Source organism: Monomorium pharaonis, chromosome 4 (assembly GCF_013373865.1).
Source record: "Monomorium pharaonis isolate MP-MQ-018 chromosome 4, ASM1337386v2, whole genome shotgun sequence".
Lineage (NCBI taxonomy): Eukaryota > Metazoa > Arthropoda > Insecta > Hymenoptera > Formicidae > Monomorium > Monomorium pharaonis.
The window spans coordinates 6,151,656-6,174,870 of NC_050470.1; the positions used below are offsets into that span (position 1 = coordinate 6,151,656).

The 23,215-nt window shown below is 32.5% G+C and overlaps 2 protein-coding genes and 1 long non-coding RNA gene across 3 annotated transcripts in view; 2 read left to right on the plus strand and 1 right to left on the minus strand.

Annotated features, from left to right (window-relative positions):
• The first annotated feature begins 1,332 nt into the window (after positions 1 to 1,332).
• On the plus strand, positions 1,333 to 4,517 carry LOC105838876 (homeobox protein Nkx-2.5). Its single transcript, XM_012684779.3, has 3 exons — positions 1,333 to 2,400; positions 3,124 to 3,212; positions 3,411 to 4,517. The coding sequence occupies exons 1-3, from the start codon at positions 2,118 to 2,120 to the stop codon at positions 4,179 to 4,181; spliced, it is 1,143 nt and encodes a 380-aa protein (XP_012540233.1). The 5' UTR covers positions 1,333 to 2,117; the 3' UTR covers positions 4,182 to 4,517.
• Positions 4,518 to 7,545: 3,028 nt separating this feature from the next.
• LOC118645112 overlaps positions 7,546 to 23,215 on the plus strand; it is a 109,547-nt gene continuing 93,877 nt past the window's right edge. Inside the window, exon 1 of the long non-coding RNA XR_004962867.1 lies at positions 7,546 to 8,097. This is a non-coding gene — a long non-coding RNA (uncharacterized LOC118645112). The remainder of the gene's footprint in view (positions 8,098 to 23,215) is intronic.
• Positions 12,469 to 20,293, minus strand: LOC105838878 (homeobox protein Nkx-2.5). Its single transcript, XM_012684781.3, has 3 exons — positions 18,219 to 20,293; positions 14,246 to 14,462; positions 12,469 to 14,099 (listed from the first exon to the last, which is right to left on the minus strand). Exons 1-3 carry the CDS (start codon positions 18,682 to 18,684, stop codon positions 13,775 to 13,777), a joined length of 1,008 nt encoding a protein of 335 aa, XP_012540235.1. The 5' UTR covers positions 18,685 to 20,293; the 3' UTR covers positions 12,469 to 13,774.

The following is a 23,215-nucleotide window of genomic DNA, read 5'->3' on the forward strand; positions in this document are numbered from 1 at the left end:
AAGAAAACTTTAACAAACTCATAAACAGTTAAAGTCTGGAAAACGTACTGTTTGATGTTGTCTGCATATATCCAAGCTTACAGAATAGCAGATGAGGATGCTCTCTATTATGCTTGAAGAGGTCAGCTTGACTACGCGTTTCTGCGCTTAAATGCATCGAAGATTTTTGTCGTTTTCCCGTGAGTGGCCCAGACAATTGCGTGTATCTGGATGTCTAGACGACGGGTCGTTTCACGTTTTTTCTGTTGAAACAGAAATCACGTTAATTTGAGTCTTTTCCGTTGCTTAGTGCTGACAATTGCCGACGGAAAACATTCACAAAGAATAATCTCTATTTTTTCAATATTAAATTTAATATAAACTTTGCTTTTAGTTATTATTTGGGATATTATTTGATAAATATTTTTTATTTTGTTCTTAATATAAGTTTTTTAGCTTAGTTTAGTTTAATTGAAAGAATGTGAAGATCAAATGCTGTATTAACTGAGATTTGTAGTTGTATCGCAAATCAAACTGTGATAGTTTTCAACATTTTACAAACATGTTTAGAAAGATTGAAGAATATTTTTAAATTTATAAATTATCTATTTAATAAAATTTATTTATTTTTGTTTACCTTTGTGCAATGAGTAGATGAGATATATTATTATTATATTAATTCTACTTTTAATTTTTATTAATTTGTAATAAATTTTGAAGCGATCCAAGAGCATGCACGGTAAAAAAATATACCAATTAATTATACTGTACGCTGCTTCCAGGAAAAACGATGGTGATTAATCGGGGGAGAATAAGAGGGAGCGTATTGCGCAAATGATCGTTTAATCGTTGCTTTTAGAAACGCGGCTCGCAGCAGGCTTTGATTGGTTGGATTCGTCTCGTATAGGCGGGTCTTTCGTACTCTCCTCCGCCTTGCGTTACCAACGACTATGGCTGTCACGACGCAAAAAGATATTTTGCTGTGCTCTCAATTATTTAGACGTTTTCGATATTAATCATTATTATATGTCGCAGTCGTCGCTCTCATGTCGACTGTATTTTTTTATACGATTTCTATCAAGAAAAATTGATAGTCGAAAGGTTTTTAATAGGCCAATTAAAGTTGATTCACTTTCTTAAATTATAACAAATTTGGATTTACATATTTTTTCGCGATTATTTATAAAGTGGAAATGTAAAATTAAAATCTTATATTCTGCAGTGTGTAATTCTGGAAAAAATATGGAAAGTTTTTAAAATAAATTTACATATTTTGAATTTTAATAATTATGTTGAATTAATTTTCAATTACTCAGTCTATTCAAATTTTTTTTATTTAAAATTTTACATATTTCAAATTTTATGTTAACTTTTATACATGTTTTTATTATTTACTTTGTAAGAGATCTATTATAAAACCAATATTGAATATTGAATACATTTAGAAGTCGTTAATCAATACTTTCTAACGTATTAACTCAAAAGTACATGTTATAACAATTATAATAATTTAAAAATACTTATCCATGACATTCTTTTTCAATAAATTACTTCGTGAAAATTTCCAATACACGGAGTTATCGTACGCAACAGTGGTAGTGAAAATCGTCAATCGTACACCAACGCATCCTCACACTCACATCAGTGTATCGCCATGACGTTCCTGTGCGACGGGACCAACACTTGACTCCCTTGCAAGACCAAGTCACATTATACGTCTGCCCTCCGACCCGACCACTCAACCGTGACCATCCCTCGAAACAGGGATAGTGCATCGATAAACGACTTCGCTATTTTTGCAAATTTTACAGATACTTATATGTATCATTGGACATAGTGATGTGTTCGTCTAGTGACAGCAAGTTTTATGGTTGATAATATCGTAAACAAATTTTTAAGATGCAAGTTTAGAAGTCTCAGTACGATCTCATGATTAGATTTGATAAAATATACCATAATGGTGTAACGAATTTCCAAGCTCTGCAAAGTAAAAGTAGAACTTTAATTGTTAAGCTTCATTAGAAGTTTAGAAGGATGAGACTGACTTAAAAAAAATACAATGTGCTGATAATTTTTTTGAAATAGTGACATTTAACGCATCATAAGTGATTCATTTGAAAATAGGAAAATGCTTTAGAATGTTGTCCTCTTCGGTGTCGACTCCATTCAGCGTTCGTGACATTCTCAACGAAGATCAACAACTTGGCGTTATGGATTGTTACGGGCATCATCAAAATCAAACTCAACAACATGTGCATCAAGAATATTATTCGTATAACGTTGTCCCTGAAAATAATTGGGAAATGGATAAGTTTAAGGATCAACCAATGCCTAGTTATCCACATTATTCGGATCTCAATCATGTTCACCAGTTGAGTCAGGTGGTACCACCGTATCAAGAGACTTCTATCACTGAAGACGGTACGTATATTTTATTATAAAAGGTGGTTGAAAGATGTATTATTTGTTCATTATATAATTATTTACATGTAAAGAATAGTTTTGCTAAAATATTAAAAAATTTATCAGATCTAAGATACACATCTAAAAATAATTTTATTTAATCATCAAAATAATTACACAAAACATTTATACATGACGAACACAATACAAAAAGATTCCACGTTACTTAATTATTTTAATGGTCTAATAAAATTATTTTTAGATTTGTATTCAGCTAAATTTTTAGATATTTAGCAATCTGTTCTTTTTATGCATATAGGTATATACCAGAGCCTTTTTTATATCAAGATATTATTCTGCGTAATAATGTTTTTTTACCAAACGAGAAAGTAGTAATTTTGACAAATAATAAAATATATTTACAACAAAAATTTTCGTTATAAATTATTGCTGCAAATTATTCGTGCATGTAAATATTTTTTTTAATGTTACATATGCTGATTTATAAAAAACAAATATTGTTAGAAGACAAATTATGAAAAGAATAAAATTAATTTTTAGATTTTAGAAACTATATTACATGAATCAATTTAAGAATTAGTTCTGAGATATACTTTGCTAGCATTACCTCTCGTATATGAGTTTTAGTTTTAGTTCTGAGTTTTAATTTTAATTGGTAAAAATTATTAATTATAATAAATTCTCTAAAGATAATGTTTATTTAATAAATTATTTTTATAGGTAATATTGTAACGTCCAGTAAGACAGAACTGCGCAAAAGTCAATCTGGTAAGAGAACAAAGCGGAAGCCAAGAGTACTGTTTTCACAAGTAGGTTTGATTCTTTTTAATAACTAAAATCTATAGTGCGGATAGTAATTTAATAAAATAATTTTATACAAATAATTTTATGTATGGATTTAAATTATTTTTAAATGTATTTTTTGCAAAAAAAATTTTTATTAGAGACATTACGGATAAAATAAATATTATAAGACAAATAAAATAAGCCTACAATCCATTTCGCAGACACAAGTTTATGAATTGGAGCAGCGATTCAAGCAGCAAAGATATCTGAGTGCACCTGAAAGAGAAATGTTGGCTCAGACATTGAAGCTAACTAGCACTCAAGTGAAGATTTGGTTCCAGAATCGACGATACAAAAACAAACGCGCCCGGATCGAGGACGCCGAGAAGTTACAAGCACAAAACATGAAGAATCAACCTTTGAAAAAGATCGCTGTGCCGATTCTTATTAAGGATGGTAAACCCAACGTACAAGAATCTTACAATGCACCTTATTGGTCAAATATCAGATCAGATTTGAGCACTTCGATACAGACAGATTTTAGGACAAACGAAATTCGTCTCAGTCCTGACTTTAGATCCAACTCGACCGAGGTGAGGATTGACTCCAACATTAGCCCGGAATATAAGCCGGAAGTAAACTCAGATATGCCCGGAAGATCAAGCCTGAACGATATGCCGGACAGGCAGCATGTTCCAGAATACAGGAGCAATTTTGTGACGGAAACTCCGCCGAATGTGCACGATTGCAATCGATTAATCAAGACCGAATTTAAGACATGCGCGAACGTCAATGAAACCGTATCGTATCCAGATCTGAAAACCGTTCAGTCTGACAACAAACAGCTTATGACTGATAGGCGGATGCCTATGGAAATCTCTAATGGCGAGTATGGGTTTTCGAATTACATTACTCCTACCAATTACCAAATGCAGTACGTGAATTATATGGAGCAAGTACCTATGGATCAAAATCTGCAACGACTGTGGTAGGTGTGCGCCCAAGAGAGAATTGTCTGACGCGAAAATTCTGAGTAATTAAAATCGTATTACTGTTTCTATCTTCGGATCTACAGTTCTGTTGATAAGAACAATTTAGATTTAGTAATAACAATTAAATTGTCACTTTCAAATAGCTAATTAATTATATGCTATTATAAAGAATTTTACATTTATTGATAAATATTTAAATTTTATTATCAATTCAATTATCAATATTAATAATTGATGAGTTTAGAATTGAGGTGATGATTGATAAAGAAAGATAATTTAATCTTCGAAAATTGTTAATTTTTATTTTTTTATTATGTATATGGTATTTTTTTTAGGCATGTAACATAATAAAAAGGTGAAATATTCATTAATCCTCCTGTAATTATCTAAAAAATTAAACACTGTTACGTTAATAAATCAATGTTAAATTAAATCGCTGAATTTTTGGCGAAGGCCAATGCTGAAAAGAAACAATACACCAAAATAATTAACCAAAGATATAACCTTTAATTATTATATGTAAGCGATTAATGTTATGTTAAAAATATGCTTAGAGTGTATTATAGAGAATAAGCTTACAATATTGGCAGCTGTTTTTTAGTTGATTAAGATTTTCTCTTCGAAATAGTAACGTACCGTACAAGAGAGCGGAAATTGCTTCAAGTGGCCTTTGCGGAAACATCAAGCACTTTTCCGCGTATGTTATGTGCCTTCGAAAGTTTTTTCCTTTGACTTTCAAGTGCAGACGCTAGTCGTGCAATAAATTAATTTGGTTTAAATAGTTTCTTGCTGAACAGGAACAGAATTGTGTATATTTGTCATTATTGTCAACAAATTACAAGAAATGTTCAGTTTTCTATTAAACGTATAACACAAGTAAAATAAAAGTGTTGTACTTTTCCTATATACATGTACTATACTTACTAGGATTACTTCAACTGGACTCTTAAAATTTTACGTGTAATATTAAAATAATTAGTTACGAATACGATAGAATAATTAATTTGACTTTGTTATGATTAATATTTACAAAAATTCTGCGAGAAAACAAGGTTTTAAATTATATATTTAGTAACACAGATAATATTTTTATTTTATTTAAAAAACAGATTAAACGTTTATCTTATAAAAAATTAATGAATACAATCTTAATATTAAGCAAGAAATATTTTACAATTAGAAAATAGCAATTGTATAACTGATGTTATGTGAGCATAAAATGTACGTAAGTATACTGAGGAAAAATGTTGATTTTAAAGTATTAGTTTATTACATTATTAAATTCGTAATGTCAAATTATAACTAATTTGAGTTTTAACCATAAATTGCTTTCCTTAGGTGCATACATTAATATAAATAATGTTTAATTTAGAACTAAACAATTGAACTACAGAAATTGTTTTGATTATATGAAGTTATTTTTCACATCACATATTTTATGTTAAAATAATAAATTTTTTTACACACGGAAATTAAAAATAACAAAATATTATGTAATTTAATTTAATCTAAGCATTTAATCACCCACAGCTACGGTCTCATTTGTGTTCATAATTTTGTATTATTTTATTTTATGTTTCTGTTATCTTATTACACTTAATAAAATTGTTATTACAATTGATATTGTAAGAAATCAAATATTGTGTGTTTGTGTGTGCATATTATTTATTTGACGTATTTGCTACCAATTTAATACATGCATCTATATATATGCTTCGAATATTTACGACTGATGTCGATTTCCGCCGAATTAAATTTAATCCAGATTCCTCTTGTGAGTTCGCGGTTCGATACCGAAATATGGCGAAATGGCTTTTATAAATAGGTGAGTTCTGACAGCTTGAGCGAAGCCATGGGCGCCTTTTGGGTTATCGCGCGAACACGACGGGTCATCTGGCAGTCAAGTGCTGCCCACATAAGACGATTTATATCAGTGTAATCGCGTTGATGGTGCTACTGGTGCCATAAAGGGCCATGGGAACAAGCTGATAAGAATGTCACTGTTAATTTTATAAGACTCACGTGGCCATATTGTATCTACCTAAATGAAATGCAACCTGCACCGCAATCCCGTTCCCGATATAAACCTACAGGCTGCACCTGTGATATGTAGGTTTCAGTCTGCTGAGATAAATTTGTACAATTCTCTCACTAGTACATATCATGCACACGAACAAAAACAAAAATTTATGTACTACAAAAAAATTTTTTTTGATGAAATTTACGTCAAAAGACACAAAAGTGAAAATAGATAAATTTGTTGGTCAATTACATAAATCTGCCACGTATTCAGAATTAAATAGTTGTTAATTTTTAAAGATTAAATGAATTAATTTTTTGAGTACCATATCCTCTCTCGCATTTCTCATACTTATAACGTCAATGCATCACTGCATCACTCCACATGCACCGTATATCTATGTCCTGTGATCAACCCAACTCCATTACGATATCATGTATTCAGATAATCAATCACGAAACATTCAACATAGAAATTCGATCCTATTTGCTTGTAAGCCGAAGGGGAACCGCGACGAACGTTTGCGCGAAGTCCCAACACAGAAAGCACGCGACGCTGTGCAAATAGATGAACATATGCATAAAAGGGCCAATGTCTACAAATCAAAAAACTGTAGTTATAAATGGGGAGTTTTTTTATATAGAGATCATTAATCATCCTTCTCAGTTAAAAAAAATTGAAAAGAATTACGGAACAGAAAAATCTACTTGTTGCGCTTTATATTGAAAAAAATTAACCACATGATGAAAAATAGATGAAATATAAACACAAATATTTAATTTTGTTTATTAAAAATTAAAATTGTGTTACTTTATTTTGAATATTGCTGATTTATTAATGGTAATAGATTAAGGAATGATATTAATCTAGAAATTTGAAATATTTAATATTGCTTTTTTAAATTTTTAAATATTTTGCATTTATTTAAGCATTAAAAATTTTATTATACCTTATTCAAAATACAATAAAGAAATTGTTTTTGAAGATGCTTTCTTCGCATATTTATGTTCATTTTCAATATACATCCATCATGTATAATGTATGTCCATCAACAATGTAAATTAACTTTTATCGGTTTAATTTATCCTTTATCTTTTTCTAAGAATTTTTAAGAAGTTCTAAGAATTATAAAAAGATAAAAAATAAGTCAAATTAAAGATTAAAGTTATTATTGACAAAAATGGACGTTAGTCTCTATTTTGATAATAATTTATAAATGCATAGCAAAGTTATCGAGATAAATGATATATTTTTCATTAAAGACTTTTAATGTTTATTTAAATCTATCTACATTTTTGTATATGTGTGTGTATCTCTCTAAAATTATAATTATAATATATTAAAAATAAATGCATTTATTGTCATGGAGGACTCTGTCTTACCGTGTGTGAAACTGTAACCGTTTGTCGCTTGCATCCGAGGACTGAGAGATCAAGGGATGTAAAACGTACGCTTCTCTCAAAGACCTAAATATCTGCTTTACCAGCTTATGAAACAGTCATTTTCAGTTGCCTTTTATCATTAACATGTCCTGCACTCTGTAATTTGCCTCAAAGAATATTTTCAAAATATTAAAATATGAATTACATATATTTCTTTTTGTTTAAATTTCTACCTTTTTTCAAGAAATTTTATGTACTTTTAAATTGATTAAAAATTGGGGTGAGATTGTCTTTAATGTGATTGTTATTAATGAAACATTATCATCGTTTTATTATTTTAAAGGCAGTTTATGTTTTCTTCACAAAATTTATTGTTTTGCTTTTATATTTGTGCAATTAAATTACATATAATTTGTAATATCGAGATGGAACTAACATAAACAATATATCTTTTTGTTCTCAGAGTACAAAGAAGTCGCTAGTGAAGACCGACAGTAACCAGCCCTCGTAATTCGTAAGTACGAAAAATCTATGAAATATTTGAAAGAATTTCTTTGAGTCGTGGCGGCTGCATGAAACACCGCTGATTGGCTGCTCGTACGCCAATTTTCCTCGACGGCGCTTCGCCACGAAAAATCGCTAAATTGCTTCTTTGAAATGCCGGAAAAGCGAAGGAAACGGTTACCTTCGTAGTTCGCTCGACAAGTTCTTCTTGGTAGACTTCAAGCGTCGTTACTCGCTTGATGATCCGCGCGATGTACTCGGGCTGATTTTCTCCTACCTCCATAAATCTACAAAGTAGAGCAAGCATCGAGAAAAAGAAATATTTTTGCGAGTCTATATAAGAATGCGTGTTAAATTTAGAAAATACAATGAAATATATAATTTTATTCTTATGATTTAATAAAAACACATTTAATTTTAATTTATCAATTTTTGTTATTACTTTTTTGTGAACATTTTCACATTTTAGAAAACATTAGTTAACATCATTAGATTTTCTGTTTTTTTGTAACCATAACGCCTTATATCTTTTAGTAATTTTATAAAAAACTTTATTTAGAAGAAAATTATTAAATTATTTTATTTATTCTATAATATTAGTTAACTTTGAAAGAGAAGATGATGTTATCTTTCTCTTCATTGTACAATAACTTTGTCAATCAATACTTTTAATTGAAAACTTAACATTTTTATTCGGCAATATGTGATAATACACCTAAATTTAAAAAGAATAAAAAGTATGCATAGTATAATGTTGAACTATAATTTGAAAAAGTTTCAAAATGCTCAAAAGTAAAAATATTTCATAACAAATTTTGGTTGTTATGTATTGATATATTAGCGCTACAGCATAACTATAAGCTATTATAAATAATTATATAAATAATCATTAGAATTATTTATGTAATAATGAAGAAATTAGGTCATAATATAAAAAAGCTATTTAATCTACATGTGTGTAAAATGATACGTGAGATTTAAATATTTGAATCATGTCAAACTGGTAAATCATATTTGTCTCTAACGTTGCGTTTCGAATGTTTTCGGCGAAATCGGAGAGGTGTCCCCTTTAACGTCTTCAATAGTCCATGTGACACTCCGGCTCCTAGGTCTCCTTGGCAACCATCTCAATTGAAACGCGTGTCAGAAGTCGGAAGAATGGTATATAAGAGAGATAGGAAAAAGTGACGACCAAGACGAAAGTAACGACTGAAATCTCAAACTTGGAACCGGCAATTTCGTTTATATTACTTTGAGGGGACGGCGAAATCAAATTTACATCATACATTTTTTGTATTTATAAAAGTAAAGAGAGCTTGTTACATCTCTGTAGCTTTTTTGTGACAATAACGGATTTATTACGTTTTCGATACGTTTTTTTAAATAATTTGTGTTAAAAAATATCTCACGAGATCCCTAAAATATTGTTGAGTCATACTTTATGTAGAAAAAGGTCTGCATTATACTTTTAAATTTGATTATTCATTTTACATCTATTGTAAAAGATACTGCACGCGCTTGAAAAAATCAGACTTTTTTACCGTGTACGTAAATGGCTCGTGCAAATTGAGAATGGCCGCTATGTAGTCCCAAGCGGCTGAATTGTCCTTTTTGTACGATTTTTTTAAATGAGATTCAAATTGATCCCGCTTTGGTAATTTTTTTGCAATAAATCTAACTTTCGATGTACTTATCTACGAATTTATTAAAACAGAATATTTAGTCAGAAATGTTGTAAGACTATCTCTCTCTTATTTTAATTTGGCTTTTATTTTTTGAATATTAAAATAAGTTTTTAAAATAAAAACAAATTAAAATTCTTAAATTCTAATTTAAGTCTTTGCAAATTCTTGACAAAGACAAAATTTAAGATATTTATTTTAAAAGAGTATGAAACATTTTATATACATAATAGCAACAATTACAGTAATTAACATTTTTATTAATAATTACGAAATATAATAAATTGTTATAAATAATATCTTTTTATTATATATGAGATGAAAGGTATGTTTCTATTTACTGTTTCTGTACTGAGAAAAAGCACTTATATACAATATAACTATATATTATAAGTGATATAATATCATTTATTTATAATGATATTTAATCATTTATTTATAAAATATAAACTTATTTTAATATAAAAATATAATTTTTATACAGCAAAATAAAATTTTATATTCTTAGCAAAGAAAAACAGTAAGGAAAATGAAATTTTGTTCTTTTACACAGATATTTTACAGAAATGTATATTTCATTATCGCAATCAATTTCTTTATAACTAATCAATATCTGAGAAAACATCACATTTATTTCTGAATATTTTGATTTTTTTCTCAATATAATGTAAAAAAATTAAAAACGAAAAATTTATAAAAAGAAAAACGTTTATCTTAATTTTACTTTTAAATGTATTATATATATTATGCATACTGAGTTACAGTACTTTATTATTCAACCGATAGATTTTACGTTAATTTTGCAAGTTTCTATTCAGTATTATTTAACGTGTGAAGCTTTCTCGTAACAAACGAAAGACGTGCGCTTGGAGAACGGTATAGCGAGGGGTTAAGGCGTAGAGTCATAGAGGGTGATCAAGGGAGAGGGTGGTCTTGCGCTATTAACAGCTAATGAAAATTAGCTTTCGTCGGTTGATTGAGCGTTAAATCGTTCCTTTCTCGTTTTACGAGACAAGTCCATCAGTGGTGCACTCGAACGAGCGTACTTCTGCTTCAAATTGTGAGCTTGTTACCGTCGCGTCGATAGCAAATTCCTGAATCAACGATTGAAAATAGTTTGTTGTATTCGGAACTAATATATCTGAAGTTCTAGATAGGTTTTATTATAATTAAATATTTAACTCTAAAGAAATGAAAATTGCTAATCGATAATATTGTATTATTTTTGAAGTGAATTGCAATTTAGAATTTTATTAAAATTCTAAATTGCAATTTTTTATTAATTTTGTAAACATCCGTTTTATTGATAGACTTATTTTATTAGGCGCGCCATGTATTTATTTTATTTTTGTAACTCTTTATTTAACTATTTAGTATTACGTCACAAATAAGAGGTTTATAGCATTATTGAAATAGTTTCAATTTATTTAAAAAAAAACTAGAGCAACACATTTTCATTGCAACAATTAACACGATGACTTCTATCCGTGCTAATCTGTGCTCTATAGTTTAAACGTACGCGAAAATCAGTGAGGCTGTATAGACTTTATAGTCGCTTCTGCAGTCCATTATTGCTTCGTTTAGAACAGTTCTAAACATTGTAAAGCCATAATGCTCTTGCGCTAAACGAGGCCTTGTGTCGATGCACAGTTGTTCTTAGTGCCATGCAAAACTCATCGTAATAATTTGCGGCTTACGTCACGAATATTGTGCTGACCACTACAGTTTATTGATACTCAAAAATGTAAATTACGGAGCAAATGGATGGTAGATCATCTGAGTTTTTTTTACCGCTTGCCAAAACTGTGTTTACATAAAATACCTTTCATTTAACTCTGGGAAAAATAGTTTTCTCAAAATATGATTATAGCCCACTTTGGGGCCCACGATTAAGTAATCAAATTATTTGGATTACTCGTAACCTTTTACGTTTATTTTTTTTAATTAACCCTGTATTAACTAAAAATTACAATTAGTTATTTTATCTATTTCAAATTTTTTTTAAATTATATTAGTTAAATCTCTCAATTAGTTTCGTCGATATTCAGTTACGCAAAGATAATTTTTACTTAGAAACAATCCAAATAATTTGATTACTTAATCGTGGGCCCAAAAGTAGATTGTAACCGTATTTTTAGAAAACTATTATTTGGGAAAAATATTATTTCTTTAATTATATTATTTTGTTTATTTATTATAAAGTACTTTTTATTAAATACTTCTATTTTTATACAGATATAACAGATGTTAAAAAGTACAGCTTAAATCTTCTATAATTCTAACTGAAAAATCTAATTATTTCTGTTATGTGTAAGCATGCAATTAAAGCTTAAGTAATCTAAACAAATAAATTACAAACTACTACTACTACTTGACATTCGGAGACAGTTCCATAAGTAAGAATTTACACGGCGGAATGTAAAAGACTTCGGCGAAGGCAATGTAACACTTTTGTTTACAACAGATGAGTGTCAGATCTAGGTTTTTTCTCGTCCGTCGGCCTGCTCGTCTCCGCGTCTGAATAAACATATCTGATGTCTGCTAGGCCCACCCAGACACAGCCATTAAAACTCTTATGAGAAAGTCAGTTGCAATATCACCAAAAGAAAGCCTATTTTCTACCTGCGACTTATATTTATTAAAATTGAAAAAACTTTGAGGAGAGGGAGGGAAATTGAAAAAAAGAAAGCTCCACGGTATATTCTTGTCAATATACATATATTTGAAGACATTTACGCATCTGTATTTAAACGGTAAATTCAGTTTGAACATGGTACACGCGTGGCGCATATTAAACAAGTTTAATTATAATTAAATATTTGTAAATTTATTTTACATTTTACATTGCACACGTTTCCGCTAATTGCATTTCTAATAATTGCACATATTCCGTTAGTAATTTGAACATATTTTTCTTTAAAGATTTATTTTAAAAAATGGTGCTCCGCAATTTCTACGCGTCAAATATTCTTGCAATTAAAATTAAAAGCACAGTAATTTAGCATGTTACAATATAATAATTGTGCAACGTAATTTTTATCTGAAAGTTTAAAGAATCAAAAGATTAACACGTTCCATGCCATGACCTTACAGATTTATATTGAACTTTTTGATTAGACAGTTTTATATTTTAATTATAAAAAAATGTAATAAAATAATTTCTAATGTTGTATATGTAAATAAATAATTACGATATATAGTGCATTATTAATGCATTAAGCCTTTTCTTCCTTATAATAATTTTTGTAATTTTTAACTATTATGAAATATATTTTACTTAATAAATATAAAAGATGTAGGTTTACGCGGCATGAACAAATTACCTATTGTCGTCGCAGAACGTGTTAATAGGAAGCTAACAGAAGTATTAAATTACCAGAAAAAATATAGGAGATTTAATATTTCATATTTTATACATTTATTTACAGACTAATTTACATGGTAGTTTTTATATCGCCATTGAATTACAATAAATACGCGTGCGATGATCTCAGACAGCTACAAGATGATTGGTAAATCCAGTTATTTATACGTGTTAATGTAATTCTGAAAAAAGGGCTTTTTATGCACACAAAGTGTTCATAGATCGAAATGCAATTGAAAAACTTCGAGAAAACAATTAAGTTGGAGCATATTTTGCAACTGAGCTATTTAATAAAAACTATCAGAAATTATTAATAACAATTAGCATAGGTATATCAAATGTTGAACATATATTTTTATTTTCTACTTTAAAAAATGCAAGATATACTTCTTGACTTTGATTTATAATAATAAATGTAATAAATATGATTTTCACGCTGTTGTTTTAAGTCCTTCAATTCATTTCAAACAAAGTAAACATTATAAATTTTCCAAAAAAGTCTTCTCAACACTCTTCATAATACGCCTATCTAAAAAGTATTATCATTTTCTAAACGATAATATTTTGCTTTTTTTTTTCATGAAGTACCATCATCTTCGTCTTTAAACAGTTGTCGGTACTTCTCAAAAGTAGTCTATTGTTCACTTTTCGTCTTTGATTTTCGAGATTTGATTTGGATCGAAATCGGGTGTGATCGGGCTTTGTACCTGAACATGAGTGGTATGTAGGGGCGGGCAGAGTAGCGGGTGATACGGCAGACAATAATACGGGAAACCGCCGAGCGCTTTGTTCGCGGGATGAATTTGCGGGCTCGACATTTGCCCGGGAAGTTGTCCGGAACCACGAAGAGGCAATCCCCTCAGATGCTCGTCCGGATGCACGAGAACGCGTACAGCCACGCGCCTGGCGCTTCCAGAGTTTACGAGAGCGCCCAATTCTTGCTGCTGGCGCCGCTTGGTCTTATATCTAAAGTCAGTTAATGAAATCGTAATTAGGAAAAAAATGTTAATAATAAAATCAATTTTATTTTTCTAAAATTATATTTTCAAAACTTTTGTATTAAGTCTAAATAAGTAATGAGATGTGCCAGCATATAATAAAAGACTGCAAACCGTCGATTCTGAAACCAGATCTTGACTTGCGTCTCCGTCAATTTTAAGCCACGTGCCAGATCTGCCCTTTCCGGACCTGACAGGTATTTTTGAGCGGCAAATCGTCTTTCCAGCTCATAGACTTGCGCATGCGAAAATGCTGCCCTGCTACGTTTTTTTCTGTTCTGCAAGCTCTGGCTTGAATTTTGCGATTCGTACGCGTCATCCTCCGTCTCATCTGTAAGATAGGTGAACAAACTTCTATTTTATAAATAAAATTGCGATCTGTTGCTATTATAGATAAATTTTGATCAATAGAGGCACATTAAAAAATAGTTTTTATTATAATTTCCATAAAATTTTGATTTTATCACACACATTCTAACTTATATCTTTAAGTCATTATAGTTTATTAAAAGAACAGAGCTTTTAAGCTTTCACATATCGACGAACGGCGGAGCCTCATTTTTCGAATAACGCGAGCTTGCTGTTCAAATTCATTTGCGGATAAATATTTAGATTTGCGCGAGAATCTGCAACTATACCGTAAAGCAATCGTTTAGCCCGAAAGTCAGAGTAACCATCAGCAGCCATAGAGACGGTGAACGATCGGAGAGAGAAAGAGCGAGAGAGAACTTCGTTGCTTTTGATGTCTCGTACAAACATTAACACATGTACTCGCTACTCCGACATGTTTACGCTTCTGTTCCGCGGTAATTCTCCTCTAAGTTTAACCAGTGGCACTAGAGTACAATCGTATTGCAGATCAGACTAGCTTCTTCTACTTGGCAACGCGCTTGAGCCGCTACTTTGCGATACATACCTCTTACTAAGAACAAAAAATAATGTGCTTTTTAATCCAGATAATAAAAATTATTACATTGCTAAGAAAATAATAGCTATGCTTTAATTTTAAAGTATATCTTGAGCAGATTTTTTTTATCTATGTAACATGAAGAACTCTAACTCCCACACATTCAAAACTGAAAATAGTAAATCTTAAATAAAAATGATCTCAAAAAAATGTGTTTTCTTCGTCCATTTTGTCCTCGAAATTCAAATCAAGTTGTATGTCAAACAAAAGGCTAATTAGAAGTTATCAGAGTATCTCTTATCTGCATAAACATTTATTATTTATTATCTTGAAAAAGTTAACAATATAACAATATTTAGTAACATTAAAATGAATAAAATTAAAGCTCAAAGTTATATTATGCGCTATATTATACATTCCAATTTCAATATTGTTTTCGGGATAACATGCGGATGATACTACAAAATTTCCTTCTACATAAAATAAACATGTCAAACTCAATATAACGTTATTTTCAGAAATTATATTTCTTTAGACGCCATTTCTAAGAGATTAATTCAACAAAAAATGAAACAGGTTTTTTCTTGTGCAGAATTTCAAGGCAAACAATTTTTATTCCAAAACATTTTTCATATTTGCATCTTCGAAAAATTTTAGCAAACATTTTTGGAAATAATTTCATCTCTTTAAAACATTAAACAAGAGGTTGAATTTTCAATAGTAATCAGAAAATTATTTCGACCAATTTTAGTAAAAAATCTACTCTTATTTAAAAAGTTTTAACATGTTTGTGTCTATTGTTAAAGAATTAATATTTTGATATATAAAATATACTGTGTTTAGAAATAATATTGAAAAATTTATCTTTAATTATTATAATGATTTATTGAATGAAGTATTTCGAAAAAGACAAGTGCTTCTATGTATTTTGAAATAATATATAAAAAAAGTTGTTAAATTTATATTTTCCACACCAGAAAGCATACGCGTATAAATCGCGAAGTTTTCCAATAGTATCATAATTATTTCGCGCTCGAAACGCTCATCCTACGTCAATGTTTATCGTCGGTGGTCAGCAAGAGAGACGCGGAGCATTTAGAGAGATCTATATTTGATCACTTTCGACGTCGACTAGATGCCATCTCGTCCGGCTAATGCGTCCATCCTTCGGTGCTCGTCAAACATCCTATGGATGTTTATATCGAGTCTATATCGAGAGTTCAGTTCCAGGCGAGCAAGTGGCGTCGACTGACTCTGATTACACCGATGATCCTTCGAGACCACTAAAACGCTTTTCGGCTCCTCCGTCGCGATCGGCAAGGACGCGAAAATCGGAAAGGGTTTTCTCACTTATTACCGTAATAAGTGGTTAAGAACGATTTGCCGTGACAACGACGATTCTTTCGACTATCCATTACCATATTAAATGACTGGAGAGATTTCCCCTCGAAAGTGGACTCGTAATTTTCTGAGTGCACCTTGAATCGGTGCCAGCTCGTGTCTACCTCTTCACCCTCGAGCCGCTGCAAACAATATGCTATCGCACAATTTCAAGGGACGATTCTTCGCTTGAGAGTAGACATTTCTTTATAATATAAATTATTTTACGTTTGGTGTTATTTTTACACGTCCTATTTTTACAAAATTACTATTAAAATTTTACATGTATATATGTGCGTCTGTTTTTTTATACATTTTTTTATAATATATTTTGAAATTGTCAATTATGTTTTCTTGACTTTCCTAATACATATGTAATAGTATTCTCTTTTTCTTACAATACAATACGTGCAATTGGCGTAAAATTATTATAAAATATATACGATCTTATATTACAATTTAATACATAGAATTTGCTAAATCTGGAATGTGAAAAAATGAATGGATCACAGTTAATGATGGTTCATATTTTATATCTTAGATGTTAAAAAAATGTTTGTACCTTTTATTATTATTATTGTTATTATTATTATTATTATTATTATTATTATCATAAAGGAATACAAATTCTGCAGAATAGAAATCCTGCGTACATCTTCTCATGAATGCTGTTAATCATGATTGATTTCACAAAGCAGTTAGTGCGAGGGAGAGTATCTGTTTACCCACATACTAAGATAACACTATTCGACCACGTAATTCTATACTTTCGTGTCAGTAACAAGGGCGAGTATTACGAAAAAATGGATGCGACACAGAGGGATGCAAAGGTAAACTATCTCTGTCTTGCGTACATAGCGCAACATACATATGGTACAAGAGCAACTCAATTAAATATAAAATATTACTGTTTTATGGTGTGTAACATAAAATGGCAATACTTTATATTTGTGTGCAACACACAGTGCACACAACGCGTATAGTATTAGCGGATGCAAACGATTAACTAAGAATTATTGCTATTCTATATGGAACATAGCGCTACATCAGTCACGAATAAATCAATCACGAACGTTTACTCGGAAATGGTTAGCGATCGTAACCTTGATCTAAAACGGTTTGGTCTGAACGATGGTAATCCGCGAATCCTTGCGTGCTCGAGGCACAGAGGAACAGAGTGTGGCCAGAGATCGAACAAGTGCAAGAAGTAGCCGGTACTTGTGACGTCTGCCGAGTCGAGTGCCACTTATGCTACTAAAATTACATTCAATTACGTTATCTGCGCTCGGGTTAACTTTAAAAACCCTTGAAAAGAGCTCGCCTGTTACGCGCGTATCTGCTCAAATGACCTCTTAAGCCCGCATCCTCGTGCCCGATACCAAGATTCTCCGGCAGGTCCCCATCTTTCAGGATCTCGAAGATATTGTTTTCAATCGCAACACATTTTACATATCACCTTAATTTCTTCTTTCAAAAATTTGATTTTATTTTTCTGGGAATTTTACGTAATTAAAAACCAAATGCTATGACATTTATTATATCTTCTAATTTTCTTTTTTAAAGAAAAATTGCTTTGTAGTTACATGCATGTGAAGTTATCTATCAATTATTACTTGTGCAGATTATTTTACTGAATTTAGTACAGCAAAATTTATTAGGAAAATTGGAATTATGGAAAATTTAAATACGTACTGCTATTTTGATATCGTACACTCCAGGATAAAAAGAAATCGCAGACAACACATTTTTGGTTGCAAAATTTATAATTTATGCATAATTTATGCAAATAGGATCACATACCTAGATATTTATTTTTACTCATGTCTAAGGCTTCATCTTGCTGTCTATGAGAAGTCTCGATCGGTTCTTTAACAGGCTGGTACGTCAGGTTTCCCAAACTCTCTAAGTGATTCTTGAAGGTTCTTTCCGTCAAGTGCGAAATGCCTCCGAAATTCGATAAATTCGCTTGCGCCAGGTTTCTCCTCAAGATGTCCAGCTCGTGCGCCATGCTCAACTCCGGGGTGGGCAATCTCGGATAATGAATCACCTGATCGTGATCGTAGCTTCCGTCAAGCTGCTCGTTCTCCACGCGCTCGTACTCGCGATTATGTCTTCTTATCGGTGTGGAGACAGCGGCCTGGATTTTCTCCAAGTCACATCTCCTCGAATCCGCGCAAGAGTTTCTCCGGCTCAAGATGTCAGCGATACTGAAGGGAGTCGGTTGAAAGGGTTTCGGCGAGGCTTCGCTGCGCTTGTCGTCCTCCATCACTTCGTACTTCGCTATCTCTACTGCGTTCTCTTCGTGACAATCACAGTGAGAGCTGCCTCGAAACAGTTCTTTCTGTGCACTCGATGTCTCCTCTCTTTCAGACTTTTTTCCCTTTTTCTTCAATCTTCTTCATAGTTACAACTATCATTGATTAGCCACACACAAGAAAGCTCCTTGCGTCACATGTTACAAATTTCCACCGTATAAGTTCATCACTGTCTTGTTTTTTTCTTCTCACAAACTTGGACTTCTTTCACTCGTATAAACTTGTCGGAAAAAATCGAAAGATTTTACGTCGAATTTTTTCAATCACGCATGCTGTCATTCTCGCTTCTCCGTCGACACGTTGGACTGGAGGATCGGCTGACGAATGCTAGGCGCCTTCCGTGTTCACATAATCCCTGGAGGGCCTCGAACAGCCAGAGGATCGCCAGTAGGCCGACTGGCGTTATTAATTGTTATTCCCGAGTGCTCGACCCTTCCGATTCGAGTGTGCTTCGGTCAAGTGTGCTTGTCGCCCGCGAAGACTTATTTTTCGAATTACCACACTCAACCCGCAGCTCTCCCTTCCTCCCTTGAGAAGAGCCTCCCTCTTTTACTCGACCAACCCCCACCTAAGAGACGCTTTGCTCTCTTCTCGCCCTTCTCTTCGTCTCTCTCTCTCTCTCTCTCTCTCTCTCTCTCTCTCTCTCTCTCTCTCTCTCTCTCTCTCGCGGTCTTTTTCTTCCCGGTTCTCTTTTTGTTTCGCGAAGTTCTCTACTTTCACGTAGATGATCTCACTCGTGATAATTTTGTCTGTTCATCGAAAAATGAAACTTAATTTATTATTTAAGTCCAACGACGCTTTCATCAGTTATCGATCACTTTCTCACTGCGTCTCATAGAAATAATTTTTCTCTCCTCTCCTTAACAAGCTCGGTGATGCTCTTCGACACCCACCCTCTCGATCCTCGGCTCTCCTACGTGAGCTTGCACGCGCGAATACCGCGCGTTCTGAGGTAGGTGGAGCTTTGGCTGTTCTACGTGCGATCGGACGTAACGCTTCCGTCACGACGCAAGCCTCGCCCTACGGCCAATCCACAGCTTTTCCCGCGACGTCGCTTTTCCGTGGTGGCCAATCCAGGCGGAGGCACGAGTCGAGAAAGATTCTGCCACGGAGTGGGATCGCGGGAGATTTTTAGATCATTGTGATCGTCGCGACCCCGCCGGAAACGTACGGGCACTTTAGAGATTTTCTCGTTTTGTCATCCGTGTTAGCGAAGATGATAAAAGGATGCTTAAGTTCTTGCGACGAAGCAATCACTCACGATCATTATATATGACAACAGTTTTGTTGTTGATGTATGCTTCATGATCACTTATACTCGCATGCGATTAAAGTGTGCGTCAACACATTAGGAAAGTAGTTAACAGATCAATCTATTGATCCTATTATCTTTTTTTACAAAATGTGACAAAGTTGTCTTATAATTTCTCAATCAATATTTTAACATTCTTTTCTGTTGATTCATCTTTCTCGAGCGTTATATCAATCGTTTCTGTTTAGTTATCACGTTTACGTAGTAATTATTTTAATAAAAATATTTTTTTATCAAATTTAAAGTTTTTCTACTGAATAAGCTAAAGTCAAACAATCTATAATTTATATCACAGAATTCAGAATAAAATTAACATTATTATGTAATATGAAAGATGTTTGACAAATTAGAAAAAAATATATATAATGTAAAGTATGCACACACATATCAAAATGCATGATAAAATTACAAAAAAATATTGTCTTATTAAATCTAACGCAAATTAGGTACATCTGAAATGGATACTTTTAATACTTCTTTACAAATTGATAAGGTATCTTAATGTTGAAGTGCTTTATTTTTTGCGTGAAAAGTGAAACATTTTGATATCAAAGTATGATAACATTTGTTTCGAAAGCTCGAGTCGCCAGTCAACGAAAAATGATCAAAATTAGTATCGCGGACGACAGTTTCAAAAAGTTATTCCATTCTCTTTGTACATAGGTACAAGCCGAATGGTAGATGCCTACGTACTTCTCGTCTCGATACGATACGAGAGAAACTGCGCGGTGCATATATAGGGTGTACTTTACATAACAATCGCCGCTAAAGACTCGCGGTATTGTGCGCCACGTGCTGGCACCCGAGTTCCTATGGCGGTTTAATTAAGTGTGAACCACAGGAACGTGGATTACGCCTGAGTTGATCCGATGATGACCTCGCGCGCTCGAGATATCGATGAGAAAATACTTTCGCTCTCTAACTCTCTCTCTCTCTTTCTACCGTTGTTGCGTTGTCCATCATTCGCATTTTCGTTGGAAAGATGCATATATATCGATAGCAAATTCTATTGACACAAAAATAATTAAAGTATTAATACAAATTATATTATGTTCTTATAAAAAGAGAGAGTTATTTATATGATAGACTTATTTTATTTGCACAAATTGAAGATTTTTTTAAGATGATTATTTTTTAATTGAAAGCAACTTTGTCCACGTTAAGCTGTCAAGTAGGTAACAATGGAAAACTGTACGCAATGTTATAACATAATGATTAAAATAATATAAAAATTTTTTTCTATATTTTTTAATAAATGAAAAATATTTAGTATAGCCGTCGTTAAAATTTTTTTCATTATTCATGGTATATATTATGTAGTCACTTTTACATGAAATTATTTGACAATTATCTTTTTATTCGATTCTGTATATACAACAAAAGAAACCAATCAGACAATTAAATTACGAATGACATAAGAATATCCGCGAATTGTGATAATTACCTGCAATCAACAAACTGTTTTTAAGGATATATCGTGTATCGAGTAGCCTTAAATATTGGATCGGAAATTGAAAAAATGCCATCCGCCATTTGCTCGTTACACTCTGTTATACATAAACGATCTCAGGCCAATCTTAAGTCTACATACCGAGACCTCTTTTTTCTGGATCCGATCTAATCAATAATAAATTATAGGGGGATGGTGGTACATCTCTCCCCTAAAGCTAAGGCTCTGACCCTCCCGCTCAATTGGTCGCAATTCTTAAAGACCTTAATTGGCGCGGAAAATTATACCTTATTTCAGTTACCCCCGAACAAGACCGGCGTCCGCCCTTTGCCGTCATCCTTTACTCGACCTCGCTATACTTTGTTGCCTCTCGTCTTCTCCTCCTTCGCTTGATTTCTGCCACTCGGATATTTCTTTTTCCGCCATGAGCAATCGTCCGAAATATCGAAATCGCGCGATGACGAGCATCTAGAGCAAATGGAATTTTTACTGAGAGACACATCGCAAGAGATAGGTCGACCAATTACGAGACGAAGTGTCGGTCGTTTATGAAGTGAAATATCTGTCAGCTAACATCTCGCCAACATCCGTCTGCCAACTCCGGCAGTCGTCATTCATACGACAAGTCAGTCCCGTTGCGCAAAAAGTCACTGGCCTTAGCGTTTCGTCTCGCGAACGGAGCCTCGCGGTTACCCTTTTAACAAGCTCGTCGTCGCCTGTCGCGCGAAGAGAGCGACTGGAGATGTCTCATAAAATCAAATAGTTCCGTACGTGGCTTCTTCCGAGCCCGATTTAACCGGCAGTCAATAAAGGCTGCGGACTAACGGCGGAGCTCGTTCAACGACCGTATCGGAACGAAAGCGAAACGTTAACGTAAACTGAAAAACAATCGTCGACCACGGCGGCTGTCACTCCAACGAGGAGTTTGGCATCCGCGTGGCAGAGTCATCTGTTCCCTACGCGGTCGCGATCGTTTATTTTTCCAGAATGGTCGCTAAAACACCCTCGTTCCGTTCGGTCCTCCAAGTAATTTTAACTATTTATAACGCGGTCCACGAGTTATTGGGACATTTTTTTTTTTTTTACAGAGAGAGGTGCTACGGCGAATCGATAAGTAGCTTATTAGGGCTTATTTACGTAATCTGTATGTCGCGGTTCTAAAGTCTGCAATTTTATATATTTTCTAATTGAACAATACTAATTGAAATAATCCCTTGTCACACAAGCTTGTTTATAGTTCAGGAGAATATTTGACAGTTCTTTCATAAATTGCATAAAGTTATTTTTTTCATAATATGACGAAACATAATTTTCATGTAACGTATAGTTGTTATAATTTATAAAATTTATAAAATATAGCATTTTAATTCAAATTTTTATTTTATTAATTTTATAAAATTTAACAAAACAGAGAAATTATATAAAATGTACAAAAACATTTAAAAAATCTACAATTTTATAATTTAAAATTTATAATTGCTGTACCATATACTGGCATTATGAAGATTCTTAACTTCAATAAATATATATGCATGTATATTTTAATCGTACAATGAGAATAATGGCCTGAAAAATCAAGAGAAGAAGCTAATCATACGGGACTCACGATGCAGAAGCGCAGTAAAGAGAAAAAAGGAGAGAGAAAAGAGAGAGGAAGCGTGAATGAGCGGGAGTGGCGGCGGCAGCATACACTAAGCACTAATATTACGTCTCTGGACTG